The sequence below is a fragment of the Patiria miniata genome, unplaced genomic scaffold, assembly GCF_015706575.1.
Source record: "Patiria miniata isolate m_02_andy unplaced genomic scaffold, ASM1570657v1 HiC_scaffold_3, whole genome shotgun sequence".
Classification (NCBI taxonomy): domain Eukaryota; kingdom Metazoa; phylum Echinodermata; class Asteroidea; order Valvatida; family Asterinidae; genus Patiria; species Patiria miniata.
Genome location: NW_024037069.1, coordinates 43,563,791 through 43,582,986, shown reverse-complemented (window position 1 = coordinate 43,582,986; position 19,196 = coordinate 43,563,791). Strand labels below are relative to the sequence as shown.

The following is a 19,196-nucleotide window of genomic DNA, read 5'->3' as shown; positions in this document are numbered from 1 at the left end:
TCATATTTAAAAAAATATCAATTTTTTTGGACGAAACGGGTTTTAGGTCATTGCGTTTAAATGGTGATATTCTTTGAGCGGATTGAGCAATTTCAGTAGTTTTTTCATATAAAAGTAGCTTATGAAATTGGCTTTCCAGTCATTATTATGTTTGGTGCTACCTATTTTTTTAAATATGAAATATTTTTGGGGGTTTGGGTTCCGCTTTTTTTTACTCACCCTGTATATTGACACTGTGCCAAATATTGTTTACTTTCTGGGCACTTCAGGGATGTGTTGCAGTTACATGGACATGTTGCCATCTGTAAGTTAGGCCAATGCGAATGTTCCAACCCAAATGAAATGATAATGTCATGCGCCCTGTATGCCAATTCTACAAGTGACAGTGTTTGGATAATAGCTTTCAAAATCCTCAAAAAATATATTGACTTGAAGTAAAATGTTGCCAGTATTTATAAACTAATAACTTGGCATGTAGAAAAGAGAAAATCTCAGCCCTGTCAAGATCATGCCATTCTTTGTGTTTGTCGGCAATTTTGGAAAACATAGCAAACGACTCTGAAAGACCGTTTGCCTTGGTTGTTGACAATTGCCAAGTTTCGCCGCAAACAGATGGTCCCACTTTCACGACCTTGTCAACGTCGGCATTGTTTGTACAAGTGGAATACACCCTAGTACGGCACAAAAAAAAAAAACAGTTTCGCATAGCAGAAAAGGGTCACCACAGAAATAACAGTGATATGTATTGGTTCTGTATCAGTTTTCAGCTGATTAAAAAAAAAAAACTTTGTCGTCTTTTCAACATACGGTGGCCATGTCAGTGGGCAGGTCCTTGTTCCTGTGTGATACACTTGATTACGTACTTTCATTGTAATTTCATTGTAACTGAATTTAAATAACAAAACCTGCCCACTGTCATGGCGCGCCTTACAAAGGATGCGTAGCTGAAAGGAGTTTGCTTAGTACAAGTCATTTTAAAAACCAACTTTTATTACATGTGGTATATTTCCTTTTGTCTAGTCCCTTGTTTATTGTTTGCTTAAGCAACTAACTTCACTAAGTTACCTGATTTGAACTTCAGCACAAATTGAAACTTGATTTGTGTATTGAGTTTCATTAACTTTGACCCCGAGTCTGCCCCATGTCATGTGATTCTGAAGTATATGGAATGATTTCCTTACAGATATCAATGAGTGTATGAGCACTCCGTGTCTGAATGGAGGGACATGCTTAAACCTAGCAAATGGATACAGCTGTTCTTGTGTACCGGGTTGGACGGGAACCATGTGCACTCAAGGTAAGTCCTTATTAAATCACTGAACTTGGCATTTCCAGTGTAATGAAAGGAAGGTGTAATGTCCATTACAGAGCCAATTAACCATGATATCTAATTAAACATTTAGAGAGATGATCCAAAACTCCTAGTTGTCATCTCCTCAATGTGAAGAAATAGTGTTTTGGCTTTGCATGATATTCAATTACATGATATACAAGTGGACGCGCAATGCGCAAAATCTGCGACAACAAAACTTAACTACAAAATTCCATAGGGTTGTCTAAGGGGCGTGGCTAACTCGCAAACAGCGATAGGTCAATTATTTACATGTGCAATTGCAGTGTGTTTATGGCGTATTGCAATCGTTTTGTGCATGCCTGCCTTCTTTCACATTTTTCAGGCCCTGGAGCAAAAACCCACTGGAATCCCTGTACATTGTATAATGAAAATATATGCAGAAAATTGAAGCACTTAGAACTGTTAATACACAGGAGGTTTCTCAAGACAATTGGCTGAATTTTGTTGTTGAAGGTTTTGTCCTGGTTGTATCTCTGCAGATGTTGACGAATGCCAGAGTAACCCATGTGCCAATGGAGCAACTTGTAACAATTTGCTGAACAGCTATCAATGTGTATGCCCTGACGGTTTCACGGGGCCACAGTGTCAAACAGGTAAGACGAAAGACATTGCCCCACCCCCCTCACTCCCCAGCCCCTTCCCCACCCCTCACCCCCTCACCCTTCACCCGTCACCCCCTGACCCCCACCCCTAACCCTCACCCCACCCCCACTCCTCACCACCCACCCCCAGCCCTCACCACCAACCCAACCCTACCCACCCCACCTATACCCCTAAACGCCCACCCCTCCAACCCCCCAACCCCCCACCCTATGCCTCTTAATCACCACCCTCATTCCCCTTGCCGCTCTCCTTCTCAAGCCCTAACCCCCTGACCCCTCACTCCACCCCTCGCCCTATCACCCCCTCGGCTGTGACAGATTTCCTCAAAAGTCACATTTGTAACCAAGTATTTTCTTCATCACATGGTACATGTACAGGCCTCAAATGCTGAACAAAACAAGAATTTTTCACATGGTTTTGGGTGTTTTCGTTTTACAGAAATTGATCACTGTTCCCCCAGTCCTTGTAAGAACGGCGCTACTTGCATTAACCTGCCCTCACAGTATGTGTGTCAGTGCATAGCGGGCTTCACCGGAACTAACTGTGACAACGGTGAGTGTCTGATAGTGCCTTTATTTATACCTGATTATCTCGTCTTCAACTTTTTTTTTTGTTAATGTAGAGTCTGTTTTTCATGCCAAATGGCTGGTTCTAGCTCCACTAGTTTTGTGTTTCAAAAATCTGTGTTCCGTTTCAGGAAATCCTAAATTTTGTCTCAAAAAATGTTCCCACTTCTTCATACGTGTCATGTAGCAGATGTTAACTAAAATAATGACTGAACAAAGTTTATGTCAGACTATATTGTTAGAAAATTGAAACAAACAAAACTGCCAAAAGTTTATCTTTGCTTTCAGAAAATAGAAAACAATTTGGTAAACAAGCAGTATACAAAATTGATTTTCTCATGAAAACAAATCCCACCTTACAAATCTTGTGATCTTCAGTTTTAGCCATTCCCAGTGTTTTTGTTTTCTATCCCATAAACTATTACTGTTGTAATTTCTATACATATTTCAGACATTAATGAGTGCGCTACCAATACCTGTCTGAATAACGGCACCTGCATAGATCTGCTGAATGACTACAGGTGTGATTGTCCTGTGTCCCACGCTGGCGTCAACTGTGAAACAGGTGAGATCTGAGACATACAATGAAACAATCAGACTTGTTAAACCATGGCATTGTGTCATTTCATTTCTTGAGAACTATTCACGGAAACAGTTCATGCATGGTGCCCTGATGAACTCCGTGGGGGAAATCACCTCGTGATTACCCAGCTACATTACATCTCATTGTTCTCAAAGAATTTTGAAAATTGTTGTCCCCACTGCTTTGCACTACACAGTTAGAATAGACCCTGGGCACAGGGAAGGTGCTGTACCTCAGGCGTGCGCATGCCAATGCATGTCTAAATGACACGTGTAAATAGATGAGCTTAAATTTTTTCAAAAACTAAAGCATTGGACTCTAGAATGAAAATGCATGGAAGTGTCAAAACAGATCAGACTCCCTCTCTCTACCAAAAGGACAGTTTAATTATAATGTTACTTCGCAAGACTAAAAAAATATATATATAAATAAAGAATCCATTGCATAACAAAAGAATCGTTATTTGTTGTGATAATAGTGGGAAACGGCATAGTCGTCTTTGCCTCAAGCGCCATTTGAACCCATCCAGTGTACAACATAGTCAGGGGACCTTGTTTTTCAGGTTCTTTTCTTGCTTGACATTATTACATTTTATCATAACAAGCTTGTTTGTTTTGTCATAATTTTTACTTAAGAAAAAATAGAAAATCTTAGTTACTTTGTAATTAGTATTTTAATTCAATTTTAACATGCCTGCTTTTCACAGATACTACTTGCGCTTGCAGTAAGATTCTCCCATAGTTACATCATATGATATCTGTTAATTTTTTCAAAGTTTGAAGGTTTTTTTCCCTAACAGCTGCCTTTTTTCTTATACTTTACATTTTCTCTCACCTTTTTCAGCGCTCAATCCTTGCATTTCTGACCCTTGCCAGAACGGAGCAACATGTAACAACATGTTTACTGTCTACACATGTAGCTGTGCTCTTGGCTTCACAGGAATACACTGTGAAATTGGTGAGTAATTAGTCAAGTAGGGTATCAATTATGTTGTGACTTAAAGAATTAAGATTTTGTAGGAATTATACAGTCATGCAACTCTTCCTCGGATCCGCTGATTTCCTCGTTTTTTACTTCTCTTGAATGCCAGTACAAATTAACAAATACTGTACAAATTCTTTTGTGGTTTGGCGTTTTGTCGTTTGTCCTAAATTCCCGGTTGTATGCCTGTTCAAAATATGGGATAAATGAATTATGGTAAAGTTGATATGAATTATAAGTTTGCACTGAAATAAAGTCACATTATGTCACATTTTATCGTGTTGCTTAACCTTAGCCAAATATGAAAATTGTAAGTGAAAAAAAGAGCTTTGTGTTTTTAATCTGAAAGTTGGAAAGTTTTTAAGTCTTCATATACAAATTTCCTTTAAAGAATTTCATGAGTTGACCCCACATTTGCGTCCCAATGCAGAGATCAATGAGTGTTCCAGCAGTCCATGTAGGAACAATGCAACATGTCTGGATGAAATCGGTGCCTACAATTGTATGTGTGCTCCTGGCTGGACTGGCGATACGTGCAACACAGGTAACTTTTATCTTCTAGAATTTGTTATATTTTCCTTGTGTCTTTGATAATTTTATCTGGGGTCGATGATATAATAAGATTTTGGATTAATTTTTCATAAAATAATTAATCTCCGTCGAAGATGGGTTGAACAAGACGGAAAGGACGACAGATAAACACGCAGGGAGCGAGGCCGGAAATATCTGTCAGCGACCCGCTCGCAGCGAGTGATCGAGGCCGGAAATATGAGTGTGCTGCCCGAGGGTAATGGCTTCAACCCGCCTGGCTTGAGTTTGAGTGAATAGTAATCCCGCGCCTCGTTCCATTCTTGTCAAAATAATCCCGGCGTGAACTGGTTAATAAAGATGGCTACAGTGCAAAGGAACTACTCTGGAGTAAAGCCTATTTCTCACTGTAAAAATGACAGAAGTTTTTAAATTGTCGTCGTAATAATCTTTTTTCTTATACAGACATCAATGAGTGCACTAGCACACCCTGCAGGAACGGAGCTACATGCCTTGACCTGATCAACGCCTACCATTGTATGTGTACATTCGGTTGGCAGGGGCCACTGTGCGATATCGGTGAGTGTTAATACAAACATCCATTAATGTCAGTGTTTAATACATTACGTGGTATTTATCACAGTGATCTTAACATTCCCTCCCTTACGTTAATGTGATATTTGTCTGTTTGAGTCGGTGTTTGGGACCTTGAATGTTTCGATTGTCCAAGAATTGTGAACATGTGGAACCAGTTTTATGGAGTTGTTGGGCAAAAAATGATTTTGCTTTTGTAGCCAAAACGGATAAGCAGATTTTTTGCTAATGGTTTTGTACAAAGCAATTTTTTCCAGCTTATGGGCGCATACCAGCAAATGTGTTTCTAGCTCAGCCAGAAAATAAGCACAGCCTACCTACCGGATCTGTAAAATTGGGCCTGGTATCGGTGCATTAGTTACTCCAACAGGTTGTATATTAACCTTAGACATGGTTGGATTGCACGGATATCTTAACGTCGTTTGCACCAGCATAATGCATGCATTATCTTGTATGTTTTGCAGGTTTTATTTTTTGACTTGTCTCTGTACATGTTAAAGCAGAAGGTGTGTGGTGTTTTACAGGTGCTTCCGTCCTTGAATCCTGTGCCGTTTGTAACAGTTAACTCCGTTTACCCTTTTACCCTTAACTTTACCAGCAGAGCTCGAGCATTCAAGCCAACAGCCAGTCTACCATTTCTGCAACACCTATTTTAAGTTTTTGTTGTACATGTACTTTTTGGAATCATTGTCATTCACAACAGTCTTACAGCTTTCAAGGTGTGGATAGGAGGTGCCCTCCAGGATGAACCAATCAAATTCTTGCATTTAGGAACAACAGTACGAGGATGAACCAATCAAATTCTTGCATTTAGGAACAACAGTACGAGGATGATCCAATCAAATTCTTGCATTTAGGAACAACAGTTCTATATATGTTGTTAATTGATGGAATTGTTTCTCAACAGATTTCTTGACCCTTCAAATTCCATTCTTTTGTGAGTCTTTTGGGTGAACATGGTGAAGTGATGTAGTATTTGGAAATGTAGTAAGAAAAGAACTGTGATTTTTCAATAATACCGTGACTGTTTGTAACTCTTTGTATCAACATTTGTTTCAGCAAATTTCATCCAGTATGAGGCTTTTTAATGAACTTTTTTCCTCTGATTATTTTCATGACATTGAGATGTGTCTTTGTACAATGTATTGTTTCCAGTACCTGATTGTATTGCTAACTTTGTTTATGTGGAAATGTTGGTTTTGGGCGATTTTGTTGTTGTGTTCATGCCTAACATTCTTGGTCTTTGATGTTTTTGTGCCCGTTAACACTTCGTAAGCTGGTGTCATTCTAACATTGTGACCATCATGATCATTAATATTCATCAGTTACATTTAATCAAAGGACATCTTGAACAAACAATGTGGTAAGTTATATGTTTGTTCTTCTACTGCAACTTTTAGTTATACAGTGTAGTATTTTACCAGATTTTGTACTTTGCATTTCTGCATAGTGGTGGGGTGATTTCATTTGACCATATTTATCATTTAAATCAACCAACTTTTTCAAACTTAAGAACCAGCGTTGAAAAAAACCAGTGGCTAAGCTTTTCAGCCTGGTGCTAGTCACATAGTTTATTACAGTGCTTTTATGCTGTATGCATCTTTGAAACCATACAAAGATGGCTGCTGTGTAAAAAGGCTGTGATGTGATCAAACCCAACAGTTTTTTCCTGCTTTTGTATTGGTGAAAGGAATCCTTTTAATTTTTTTTTACATCCGTGTAAGTGATTGGTAGTGTTGTGAAAATCTTACTTGTTCTATTGCTTTGCACGTACATGATGTACAATTTTGCCAATACTTTCTTATTGAAAGTTTCTCAGTTACATAGCACTTCTCATTGCAGATTTAGTTCCACAGCTTAGTTGAGAAAGTAGCATAGAGATGTGCAGTGATTAGATATTGGAAGATGCTAGAGTTGAAGACAAGACACATTTCAAGTCATATTAGTCAAGTCACAAGTGCATCACAAGGCAAACCGCATATGTCTTACCAGTTGTAAGCCACGCGGAATGACAAATGACAAAGGAATGTCTTTGTCACAGCTCATTTGAATAGCTTATGACTTGCGACTGAATGACTTATAATTTAGTTGTGATTGACTTGTGATTGACTTTTGATTGACTTAAGATGGACTTAAGATGGACTTTAGATGGACTTCAGATGGACTTGCGATTGACTTGTGATGGACTTGCGATGGAGCTTGTAATTGACATGTGATGGACTTGTGATTGACTTGTGATGGACTTGTGATTTACTTGTGATGGGGCTCGTGACTTACATGTGATGGACTTGTGATGGACTTGAATAGGCAGAGCTTTTTTGACAAATCCGTGCACACTGTCCCTCCTTGGACACCTCATGAATGGTAGAAATATTGTCGCAGCTATTTTCAGCATAACTGCTCAATCTCACAGTAGTGTCTCCAGATGTATGTGCATGGGTTGCTCAGCAGTAATTTTGCACATTATAAGATTGAACATTCCAACTTGATTGCAGAGACCAATGAGTGCGGCAGCAATCCATGCCTGAATGGTGGCTCATGTGTAGACAGACTGGGCTTCTATGTATGCCAGTGTCGTGCAGGCTACAATGGAATACACTGTGAGATCGGTATGTACGTGTATACTGGACCAAAGCTATTTGTCTCTGTACCGCCCCAAACTGCCCTGCCTGTTAACTCCTTATACTGCCCAGAACCGCCCCAGCACTCTATGGTTTTATGGATTTATCAAGGAATAAAGAAGGAAATAAATATTTGCTTGGCGAGTTTAAAACAAGTATGTTTAAAACTGGCTAGGGACCTGCGGCCAAAATCACGGCGCTGCTAGCACAAAAATTTGCTTAGCACAAAAAAAGGCTGGCTTATAAAAGCAGGTTACCAGCCAAAACTCCATGTGATGTATATTGCTTGTGATTAGTATTCAGCTGTTGTTTGCTTAGCATGAAATTCACAAGGAGTTTTGGCTGGTAAACTTCTTTTATAAGCCAGACTTTTTTTGTACTAAGCAAATTTATGTGCTTAGCAGCGCCGTGAAATTGGGCCCTGGAGGCTGATAATGGCCTGAGCCAATCGCCGAGGGTCATTATGCAAATCAAAAAAAAAAAAAAAATTTTAATACCAGCCAAGGACATCCTATTCATAAATGCCATTCGATCAAAAAGTCCAAACAAGTCAAAAATTATAAATTTCCGATGATTTTGTTCAACAAGTTTACTTCAGGTTTTGTGAAACACCCGTCTTCCCACAAGTCATAAGCCAAATTCATTGCAGGAAGATTCTGGGAATTCAGTACTGCAGCTTGTCCGAGATATATCAATATCTCGGCAGAAAATAGTGCCCAGTAGATTTATGATTTTCGAAGGAATCAGCTTTGAATCTGTCGCAATTGTTAAGAAATCCCATTACCTTTTGGCTGGCAGTTGAGGAGATGCTTTTGCTTTGGCTTCACAAATTTCTGTGCTGAATGTTGCCCCAGGCAGTGAAAGGTGCATACTGTTGATGCTCAGCTGAAAAGACTTTGTTCAGTGTTTGTTGGGATTTGTTTTCTTCCGTAGAAATCAATGAGTGTGCGAGCTTTCCTTGTCAGAACGGAGGAATTTGTCAAGATTTGATTGATGCGTTTCGGTGTGACTGTCCAGCAGGTTACGAAGGGATCGTCTGTCAAACAGGTAAGCTACTTATTACTGTATGAGTCTGAAAACTATGGGTTCCGTGTGCCAACAAAAGAGGGCATGTTTTTACCTCTTTTGAGAGCTCCGTGGACGGGACACTGCGTGCACGTACTGTGTTGTACTAGTTCATGCGCGAAATACGCACGACTTCCTGGTTAAAAAAAGTGCAAAAGCTACAGCCACCGCGTCTTCATGTGAGCATCAGGTGTTGTCGGTGCGCGAATATGTTCAAATTTAAGTTGCGATGGTCTCTGAGACTAATCCCTGGCTCTAATAACTTTTGATACATTGGAAATACGCAGTGGATGGATCGGAAACCAGTCTAGGTCACCCCTACTCTCCTTTTCTGGCCGTTGATGGGGTACTGGTGCATGGAAACCACAGAGCTAGAGCTGTAATATTTGCATACTTCGACACCTGTGATCTGGCTGCGCTCCGTGATCAGGAATAGGTGGTATGGCAGATGCCTGATGTGCCTTACAAGCCATCAGCTCGACCACGTTGTAGCTGCGTCCCTTGTAATTAAGCTTCTCAGCTGCAAGTTCATTGTAAGGTTGATTAGACTTCTCCCCCTCCCTCCTCCAAAAAAAAGAATTTATTATTATTAGCCTAATTCTCTGGGAACCTTCAAAACTTATTAGATTGTGGAGGATTGTGGAGGATTTTGCAGGATTGAGGAAGGTAGAGCCCAGCCACCATGACTTACATGTAAAATATGTAAGTCATGGTGGCTTCATGCCCCTTTGAAAATGAAAGTCTAAACACTGTGCCATTTTTTTAAGACGGTGGAGGAATGTATATAAATCAGGACTGTTTCCAGTAAAAGGATGTATCAGATCATGAGAAAAACGAACATTTCCCTTGTACTTTTAGTTATATTTCAATTCTACAAATTGTGTATCTCTGTGTTATGTATCTTGATCGTGTGAATCTGCAGATATTGACGAGTGCAGCAGCACGCCCTGTATGAACAGAGGAATGTGCATTGATTTAATCAATGGTTACCGATGTCAGTGCAGGCCTGGCTTCACAGGGGCCGACTGTTCCACTGGTGAGTTTGAAATTTACAAATAATTCTTGGGTGTATGTGTGTCTATAACCATTGTCTTAGACTTTTGACAATAAAAAGTATGTGGAAGTACATGTAGGTGATTTTTAATGATCAGTTAATTGAGTGATCTTTGCAAGTACAGAGTGCTATTGACGAAATCGTGTTCCGTGATCAAAAGGTTGTGCATGGTTTTTCACTGTTTTCTCAAAAAGGGTAATATCCACTGAGCTGAAACTTCAACAAGTTAGGTTTTTGAACGTTCTTCTTTGGATTTTGAGTGGTGTTAAAAATCAGAATTCATGAAAACCTAATAATCCTATATATAAATAATTTAATTTTGTCATAGTTCAGTCAAACCTTTAATCATATACATTTCCTCCTTTGTCTGGCAAAAAGTTGCCTAGAACTTTGTTTCAAGGTAATAAATTAACTTTTTTTTAATAAGGTGCCTGTTTTTAAATTGTGTTTTGTAGGAATCTCCGAGTGTATTAGTCAGCCTTGCCAGAACGGAGGTATCTGCGTCGATATGACCAATGGCTATGATTGTCACTGTTCATCTGGTTACACTGGTCCCAACTGTGAACAGAGTGAGTGCTGAACTATTAGTTTAATTTGCTGTTTTTAGAAAGAAGTGTTACCTTTCAAAAATAATGTCTAAACTTGATGAACCTTCAACATATGAGGTTGAGGTCTGTGTTTTGATTGACCCAATATGGTTCACACCATTTCAAAATGGTGTTCAAGAGTCCTGTTGACATGTTGAACTAAACGAAGAATTCATTTCAACATTTGAAACAATTAGCAATGACAACACATGAAATATTGACTCTTGCAGTCTGTCTGAACCATCCCAGAGTTCAGTCAATGGAAAACAAGTACATAAAGTTTGCTTGTCTGGAACACAATTTTATTTTTGGTCAAGTAGATATAAAATTATGTACATAGACATTTTGCAAAACTGTAGGACACAAGTCTTAAACAGGTTAAAGATCATTTGTGAGGCGTTCTGGCAAAATGAGTCGGAATTGGGTACAGGCCGTAGTGGAGAAAAATGCGGCGAAGCCGAAGGGGCATACTGTTTCCGCCTTGTCCTTCCGTGGGCAGGTGGGTGGGTGGGGGTGTGGGTGTTCCTGCATGGCATTACGCCTGAGGACAGACAACAAAAGGAGCACAAAGGGGCCATTGATCCTCGAAGGAAGGTGCCTATTGTCCTCGAACGCAGGTTTGTGTGCTTAGTCTATGGGAGAGTGTTATATTACAGGGACAAAGGAAAACACAAAGCCAATCCTCGGAAGCATAGCAAAAAACGACTGTGTGTGTGTTCCTGCATGGCATTACGCCTGAGGACAGACAACAAAAGGAGCACAAAGGGGCCATTGATCCTCGAAGGAAGGTGCCTATTGTCCTCGAACGCAGGTTTGTGTGCTTAGTCTATGGGAGAGTGTTATATTACAGGGACAAAGGAAAACACAAAGCCAATCCTCGGAAGCATAGCAAAAAACGACGGTGTGTGTGTGTGTGTCCGGACAAATCTTGTCAGCGCAATAACTTGAGAAATACTTAACATATGAACTTGAAATTTGGTTTGTGTATTGTTGTTGGTAATCCTAAGAAGCCTATTGCATTTGGGGCCGAAAGGTCCAGGGTCAAGGTCACAGTGACTAAAACAAAAGAAATTTTGTCAGCGCGATAACTTGATAAATACTTTACATATGAACTTCAAATTTGGTTTGTGTATTGTTCTTGGTAATCCTAAGAAGCCTATAGCATTTGGGGCCGAAAGGTCAAGGGTCAAGGTCACACTGGCTGAAACAATAGAAATTTTGTTAGCGCGATAACTTCAGAAATACTTTACATATGAGCTTCAAATTTGGTTTGTGGATTGTCCTTGGCCTATTGCATTTGAGGCCAAAAGGTCAAGGGTCAAGGTCATAGTGGCTAAAACAAAAGAAATCTTCTATTTATTCTGAGATCATAGGGATTAGGGATTAATTCATATAAAACCTACAGAAGACACTAATGCTGTCAATGAACGTTCCATGTGACCAAGGTACATGTAAGTTGATGTTAAAAGAGTGGTGTTATGTCATGGGATCAGTCACGGTTGCGGGGCATTTGTGTTTGTAAACACACCTGACTTGTTTTTTTTCAATTAGTATAGTATTTCGAACGGAGGAGTAGTGTTATGAATTGTTACTAATCTCACTCAACTCTCACCCTTAATACTCATAAACCTGTGCATGTTCACCCCTCCAGCTGTGGATTGGTGTAGGTCCAATTTGTGTGAGAACGGAGCCACGTGCGTCAACCTACTTAACGGATATCGCTGTGATTGCCCTATGGGCTATGACGGCATCTTCTGTCAAGACTGTAAGAATAAATCCTGGCAGCGTCCAATCAGCTTCTTCGCTTGTAGCAGTAGCGCAGTGCACGCTCGTTGTGTCCTTGTTTTGTCAACAATGACGTCGATTTGATTAATATTGCTTGTAATGCTGCAGTCACGTCTGGCAATGTTACTGTGTAGTCTTTGTCAGTCTCTGCATTTTGCTCAGTCAGTGTTGAAGATTTATGCCTAACGTTTGCTAATGTGAGCTGCCAATATGAGCTGCCTAATTGCACCATAGAAAATTTGCAAAAGCAGCACCAACCTTGTGTGAATATAACAATTTTGCACCTGTGTGAAAATGATTAATGTCTACTGATTTGCCTAGTTAAGAAACCAGGGCCCAATTTCATGACGCAGCTATACTGGAGGAAATCATGTGCCAACCTTAGGCAATATTTCAGGGCGTGGATGTGCTAACGTTTGCCTACATGTGAAGATTTCTATTGTTACGTCACTGAAGTAAGTGACTTTTTCCTCTGAGGAAAGCATGCCTTTTGCTGTGCTTACTGCTTACAGTCTCCATGAAATAGACAAAGGCTCTGTTAGCAGGAAATCGTGAGTTCAGCAGCGTAATGAAATTGGGCCCAGCACCTTAACAGACTGAGCCATTAAGCCCCGCCCCCTTGTTGTGTTGACCAATCACAGCAATGTTTTAGACTTCATTTGCAACAGGCTGTCCGTGTTGCTAAAAGTCCATACTTGAACATACATTTGTGTCACAAAATAGGGTTTCCAAAATAACCGTCAGGGCATCCGAAAGACACCAAGTCATCAACAATAATCGGCATTTAAGAATGCTCTTATTAGTAAACTAAATCACAGCGCTTACAGTATTATTATTACCCCGATCATTGGGCCAATTAAACATTTTAAATACCATCTCAGCTCCCTGGGGAGTATACCGCTCGATGCTGCCTGTTAGGCGCAAGCAAGCTAATTCAATCACAATAACCATCTCTGCCCTCACAGGTACCCATTTACTCCTGGGTGGAGAGAAGCAATGAGTGACAAAGTGCCTTGCTCAAGGGCACACACCATGACCCAGGCTGGACTCGAACCCACAACCTGCAGCTTTACCCGCAGACCACGAATCCAATGCCCTTAACCACGAGGCCACAGCACTCCAAGTCATCACTGAATCACAGCCATTGTTACTGCCCAACATGCGTACACATGCGTTGGACACACTGATACACTTGTACATGTACGAAGTGGTCGGGCCGCAATGAATCAGTCAATTTCCAACTTATTTAAATGCTGCTTTATGCTGATACGTAGTTATGCACATAGTTGGAGATACAGCGCAATTGTCAAAGCATGTTGGTAAGCAATTGGAAAACGTAATGTGCAATTTGAAATTATATAGTGACTAACTTTTATTTAGTTTACTCGGTCTTAAAATTAGAAAAATCGACTGATAACATTTCTCTTGACAGTCAAGATCCTCACCAGGAAAATCACTAAATTTGGATCACATGAAGAAGACTTCATACAATTTTCTTTTTTTTTTCATGAGAACAACAGTGTGTACCTTTGTACTTCTGAACGTGGAATTAAAGTTGGACGTACGTAGTGTAGGTTTGACTCACTAACTAACCAATTTTTGCCAAATTATAAGATACTAAACTTTTCAATGAAATTATTACAGTGTAATACAATGCGGTACAGGCGCTAATTGATTAAATTGTACTTATTAAACTGTGATTATAATGGTGGAATATTTAGCCTGATAAAGCAAGAAGCATGCATGACACTGCAGGCAACGTGGGTGATAAAGCAGCATTGTACAACACAGTGTTTTTTACATGTTGCTAATGCACAAAACATGACTTGATGCATAAAATGGCTATTTGTTAACATGAATGCTACATTTTGTTTTAGAAAACTCACACAATATTAATATGTTAATATGCCCAAATCTAACATTTTGTCATTTTTTATGTGCTGTTTTTCACTTGCCAAAGATCCCAACTGTCAAAAGTTAAATATAATCTTTTAAGTTAAAAAAACAAAATGCAACTAACTGCTGTCCCTAGATGTAGATATTGAATTTGCCATTCACTCATCGGTCCCTGTGCTGCCCAAACTACCCTGCCTGTAACTCTGCATACTGCCCCAAACTGCCCCAGACTTATGGTTTCATTTAAGAGTTATTATAGTCAAGTACAAAGTGATATAAGTGCTAATGGGTTTATAAGATGGTGCAATATTGTGACAAGTGCATCTGTATGTGTAATCCCAGCCACATTCACAGACTAGAACTTTCTAAATTTGATCTTAATATATTCAGATATTTGACATAACTAGACCAAAAAAATATGTGAACAGAAAACACTCATGATTTAAAAATGTCAAAAGGTTGCACATTTTTGATCCAGTTTCTTGAGAAAATTATGAAGTTTCTAGAAAACAAAAACAGTGAATTTGTTTTTTTATCTGAATGTGTACATTGCTGAAACCAAAATTTGGCATTAACACAAATTGGAAGAGAAAGAGTCCACTGGGCACCCAACTCGTGCCATGAATTGTGAATTTATGCAATTCTGTTTGTTGTAAATTCTTTGTGTAAACTAGTTTTTCTGTTTGCGTCACAGCAATTCTGGAGTGTGCCAGCCTTCCCTGCCAGAACGGAGCAACGTGCTTTGATCTGGTGAACGGCTTCCAGTGTCGGTGCGCGCAAGGCTACACGGGAGACCTCTGTGAAATTGGTTTGTTCAACAAAATCTCTGAAGTTATTACCTTTTCTCCCCTATAAAAAGCTGAATTCCTTCCCCTGCCTCGAGTACAGACTGGTTGAGGTACTTTTATTTTCGAATTTTGGCTTTGCCCGACTGTATTGCAAAATGGCAATTTCCGATAAGATGCTCATTTCATGGTGACAGGAAAAGTATGTCCCCAAAACTAGAAACTTTCACAAAAGAGGATTCATTTATCAATTAAACCATTTACAGGCACACCAATTCGTGTTCACCGTCAATCGTGGACGTCCTATTGTCCATCTTTTGTTGTACTCCCATATGTTTTGTACACGACTCCAATCGCAGACGTATGCTGGGAATCGTGGACTCTTTTGTTCTCTGGTATTTTTCGTCCACTGTTTGAATAGACGAACATGCTTAAAAGTGCAGTTGGTACAGGATGAAATGTCATTGTAAACAATGTTCTGTATTTTACTGCAACAAAAGTATTCCTTTTTTAAACAGATATCAATGAATGTGCCAGCACGCCTTGTTTGAATGGAGCAACCTGTCTGGATTTAGTCAACAGTTTCCAGTGTGTGTGTCCAACGGGATACACAGGGCCCTTGTGTGCCACAGGTAGGTCAATCAATCAATTACCAAGATCACAAGCAACAATTCGAATGTCCTATTGAATAATATTCAATATTTCTTACAATTTGTGTCGATTTCAGATATTATTGAATGTTCCAGTTCACCTTGTATGAATGGAGCAACGTGTCTTGAGATGGTGAATGGATTCCAGTGTCGGTGTGCTGCAGGATTCACAGGAAACCGGTGTGAAATAGGTATGTATCACTCCCAATAACTTGAATAATTTCTATGTTCACATTCCAAGACATTTTTAGAAAGAACAAGTGTTAAAGAGAACAAATTCTTCTGTTTTATAATCAGACATAGATGGTTGTGTGTCCCATTCATGTGAGAATGGAGCCACTTGTGTTGATCTAACTCTTGGCTACCGATGTGATTGTGCTCCAGGCTATGAAGGAACATTCTGCCAAAACAGTAAGAATACTTTTTTCCCCTGTTTTTAAAGAAATGGTTTTTTTCGTTTTGCAGAAACGAAGGTCTTATCTTTACTTAAACGGTAGACTTATGGGATCCACATTCATTAGTGATCGTTCCTTGTAGAAATTTTCCAGCCTTTGGCATGCCATTCTAAGCTTCAAAGGTGGCGTTCGGATTATGAATTTTGCCTTCTTTTAAGTGAGGAACTATACCTTAATGTCTCTCATCAAAGCTGAGAGTGTGCTTTCATTCATTGTCATTAATGTTCAGTAACTGACTCAGAATAGCCCTAACAGTCCTGAATCCTCCAATTTCAATATGATTTTGCACAAGCCAGCTGTTTGGATAATCATGTACAGACACTTTGCTATAGCGGTTTGGATTGAGGCCTTTTTGAAGTGCTGTGCTACTGCTGTGCCAAACTCAACTACTTGGACTCTCTTGAATTTGGCATGCGATTGCATGGCATTTTAGAACCATTTAGCTACTCAAATTGAGTTTGGCAAGCAGTCCGAAGCACCAAATGACCCATTATTGGCTGTTATAGAACACTTAACTTTTGACATATTTCCCTTCTTCTTACATTGTTCTTTCTTCTAATGTTCGATTTGTAAGTGGCTTGGGATGATAGTGCTTAGGATTTGCTTCTTGTAAAGAACTTTTTGTGAACATTTTCATGATATTTTGTCTAGTGATCTTGGAGTGTTCCAGTAATCCCTGTAGGAATGGAGGTACCTGTGTGGATCTAGTGGCTGCCTACCGCTGTGATTGTGTGCCTGGATACACTGGAACAGAGTGTCAAATAGGTCAGCTCATTTGTTTTATAATTTTAAGACTAACTTGGAAAAATATTTCACTGGCACACTACTCGGTGTTATTCTTTCTGGGTATTGTTTGTCTATTGACAGATATCAATGAATGTGCCAGCATGCCTTGTTTGAGTGGAGCAACCTGTCTGGATTTAGTCAACAGTTTCCAGTGTGTGTGTCCAACGGGATACACAGGGCCCTTGTGTGCCACAGGTTGGTGAATCAATCAATTATCACAGTGTCAAGGCAAACAACCTTCCGAAACAACATTTGTTTTCATGAATTTTTTTGTTCTTTTCTGTAAATTCCTTCTTTCTCAGATTTCTGTCCATTGCGTTTGCATTTATTACCAATACATTGGTTACTTTTATCAATCTGATTGACTTTAAACTTGGTAGGGACAACGACCTGCTGCTGTAACTGTGTGACGAACATTGATCTCATTATGACAACATCATGTGTCGTGTGATGTCACATTAATTAATGTGCATTTTTCTAGGGCCTGTATGTATAGAACTGTGTGTCTGATTTGGTTGTACCTAGACCGGGATGTGTTGTAGATGAAAATTGAATTGATGTCATGATGACGTCTTTATTAGAGTGTTCATTATTTAAGGTCTCATTATGTATTTGCAGTTAACATGCATATTACAAAAAGAAAATGTAAAACAAATATTTATTTCAATTAGAGTTTTGGCCTTCACAGGTGTTTAACACTGTATACTCAGTGTTTCAGCTTCCAAGTGGAAGTTGGAAAAAATCACTCGGGGGGGGGGGGGGGGGGGGGGGGGGGGGGGACTCGAACCCACGACCTCCTGCTTTCTAGTGCAGACATCTTACTACTCAACCACCGAGCTTGCAGTGGTTATACATCAGTAAAAGGCAAAACCTAACATTGATTTACATCACCCCAATACAAAAAAAACATGTCCATCTTATAAATAGGTATATATTTCTTTTCAAAAAACGTGAATAACTGAGTACACTATATTGAAAGTTCCAGTGGTGTTTTTTTTTTCAGAATGCAAAGTTTGATTATGTTTTTTTTTTTTTTTTTTATCAGACATAGATGGTTGTGTGTCCCATTCATGTGAGAATGGAGCCACTTGTGTTGATCTAACTCCTGGCTACCGATGTGATTGTGCTCCAGGCTATGAAGGAACATTATGCCAAAATAGTAAATATACTTTTTCCTGAATTTTGTATCATAAAAGATCATTTGTTCTGAAGAAATAGATTTCTTATCTTTACTTTTGACATATTTCTTTCTTTCTCACCTTGTTCTTTGTCATTCTTGAATTGTTTAGTTTGTAGGTGGCCTGAAATGGTTGTTCATAGAATTTGCCTTTTGTAGATAACTTTTGTTAATATTCTGATAATATTTTGTATTATCTAGCGATCTTGGAGTGTTCCAGTAATCCCTGTAGGAATGGAGGTACCTGTGTGGATCTAGTGGCTGCCTACCGCTGTGATTGTGTGCCTGGATACACTGGAACCGACTGTCAAATAGGTTAGCTCATTTGTTCAATAATTTTGAAATTATCTTTGATAATACTTAACTGGTACATTACTATTTATTTTCTCTGTGTATTGTTTGTCTATTGACAGATATCAATGAATGTGCCAGCACGCCGTGTTTGAGTGGAGCAACCTGTCTGGATTTAGTCAACAGTTTCCAGTGTGTGTGTCCAACGGGATACACAGGGCCCTTGTGTGCCACAGGTAGGTCAATCAATCAATTATCATAAGTTAAAGTAAAAATGTATTCCCTATTTCAGAAAACTTTGTAGAACAGCATTTGGTTTCCTAAAGATTTGTTTTCTCTTATTTCTTCTCCCCCCCCTCTTCTTTTTCAGATTCCTTTTCCATAACATTTGTACAAGTTTTCTTTATAACTGGCATATTGGCCACTTTTATCAATCCGATTGACTTTAAACTTGGCAGAGACATAAACCAGCTACTGTAGATGTGTGCCGGACATTGACATCATCATGACATCATTATGTGATTTCAAATTTAATGTGAATTTTCTGGGCCCTTTCCTATAGAACTGTGGGCCCAACTTTGTTTTTGATCTGGAAGGTGCCTAGACTGGGATGTGTTGTAGCTGAATATTCAATTGAAGTCATGATGATGTCATCACATGTCGTGTGACGTCACATTAAAGGCCTCTAGTCAGAGAACTATATATGGGTCAATTTTTGCTTGAAACGTGTCAGTTTTCATTATATCTGCAGTTAAGATGCGTACAAGAAAAAGAACGCTGTAACAACCCTGTGTTTGTCCATGCGACAAACACATGACGTGTCTAGTAGTCAGTA

The 19,196-nt window shown here is 39.4% G+C and overlaps 1 protein-coding gene across 50 annotated transcripts in view; it reads left to right on the top strand.

Annotated features, from left to right (window-relative positions):
• LOC119737167 overlaps positions 1-19,196 on the top strand; it is a 127,836-nt gene that overhangs the window by 38,866 nt on the left and 69,774 nt on the right. For 46 of the 50 annotated variants that reach the window (XM_038211312.1, XM_038211329.1, XM_038211336.1 and 43 more), the window contains 21 exons: positions 1,184-1,297; positions 1,834-1,947; positions 2,396-2,509; positions 2,975-3,088; positions 3,950-4,063; positions 4,518-4,631; positions 5,081-5,194; positions 7,705-7,818; positions 8,764-8,877; positions 9,818-9,931; positions 10,405-10,518; positions 12,188-12,301; positions 14,912-15,025; positions 15,521-15,634; positions 15,730-15,843; positions 15,950-16,063; positions 16,759-16,872; positions 16,975-17,088; positions 17,939-18,052; positions 18,272-18,385; positions 18,484-18,597. In XM_038211312.1, coding sequence (XP_038067240.1) covers positions 1,184-1,297; positions 1,834-1,947; positions 2,396-2,509; positions 2,975-3,088; positions 3,950-4,063; positions 4,518-4,631; positions 5,081-5,194; positions 7,705-7,818; positions 8,764-8,877; positions 9,818-9,931; positions 10,405-10,518; positions 12,188-12,301; positions 14,912-15,025; positions 15,521-15,634; positions 15,730-15,843; positions 15,950-16,063; positions 16,759-16,872; positions 16,975-17,088; positions 17,939-18,052; positions 18,272-18,385; positions 18,484-18,597 — 2,394 coding nt within the window. The remainder of the gene's footprint in view (positions 1-1,183; positions 1,298-1,833; positions 1,948-2,395; positions 2,510-2,974; positions 3,089-3,949; positions 4,064-4,517; positions 4,632-5,080; positions 5,195-7,704; positions 7,819-8,763; positions 8,878-9,817; positions 9,932-10,404; positions 10,519-12,187; positions 12,302-14,911; positions 15,026-15,520; positions 15,635-15,729; positions 15,844-15,949; positions 16,064-16,758; positions 16,873-16,974; positions 17,089-17,938; positions 18,053-18,271; positions 18,386-18,483; positions 18,598-19,196) is intronic. The other 4 variants (XM_038211294.1, XM_038211298.1, XM_038211317.1 and 1 more) reach the window with 4 other exon arrangements.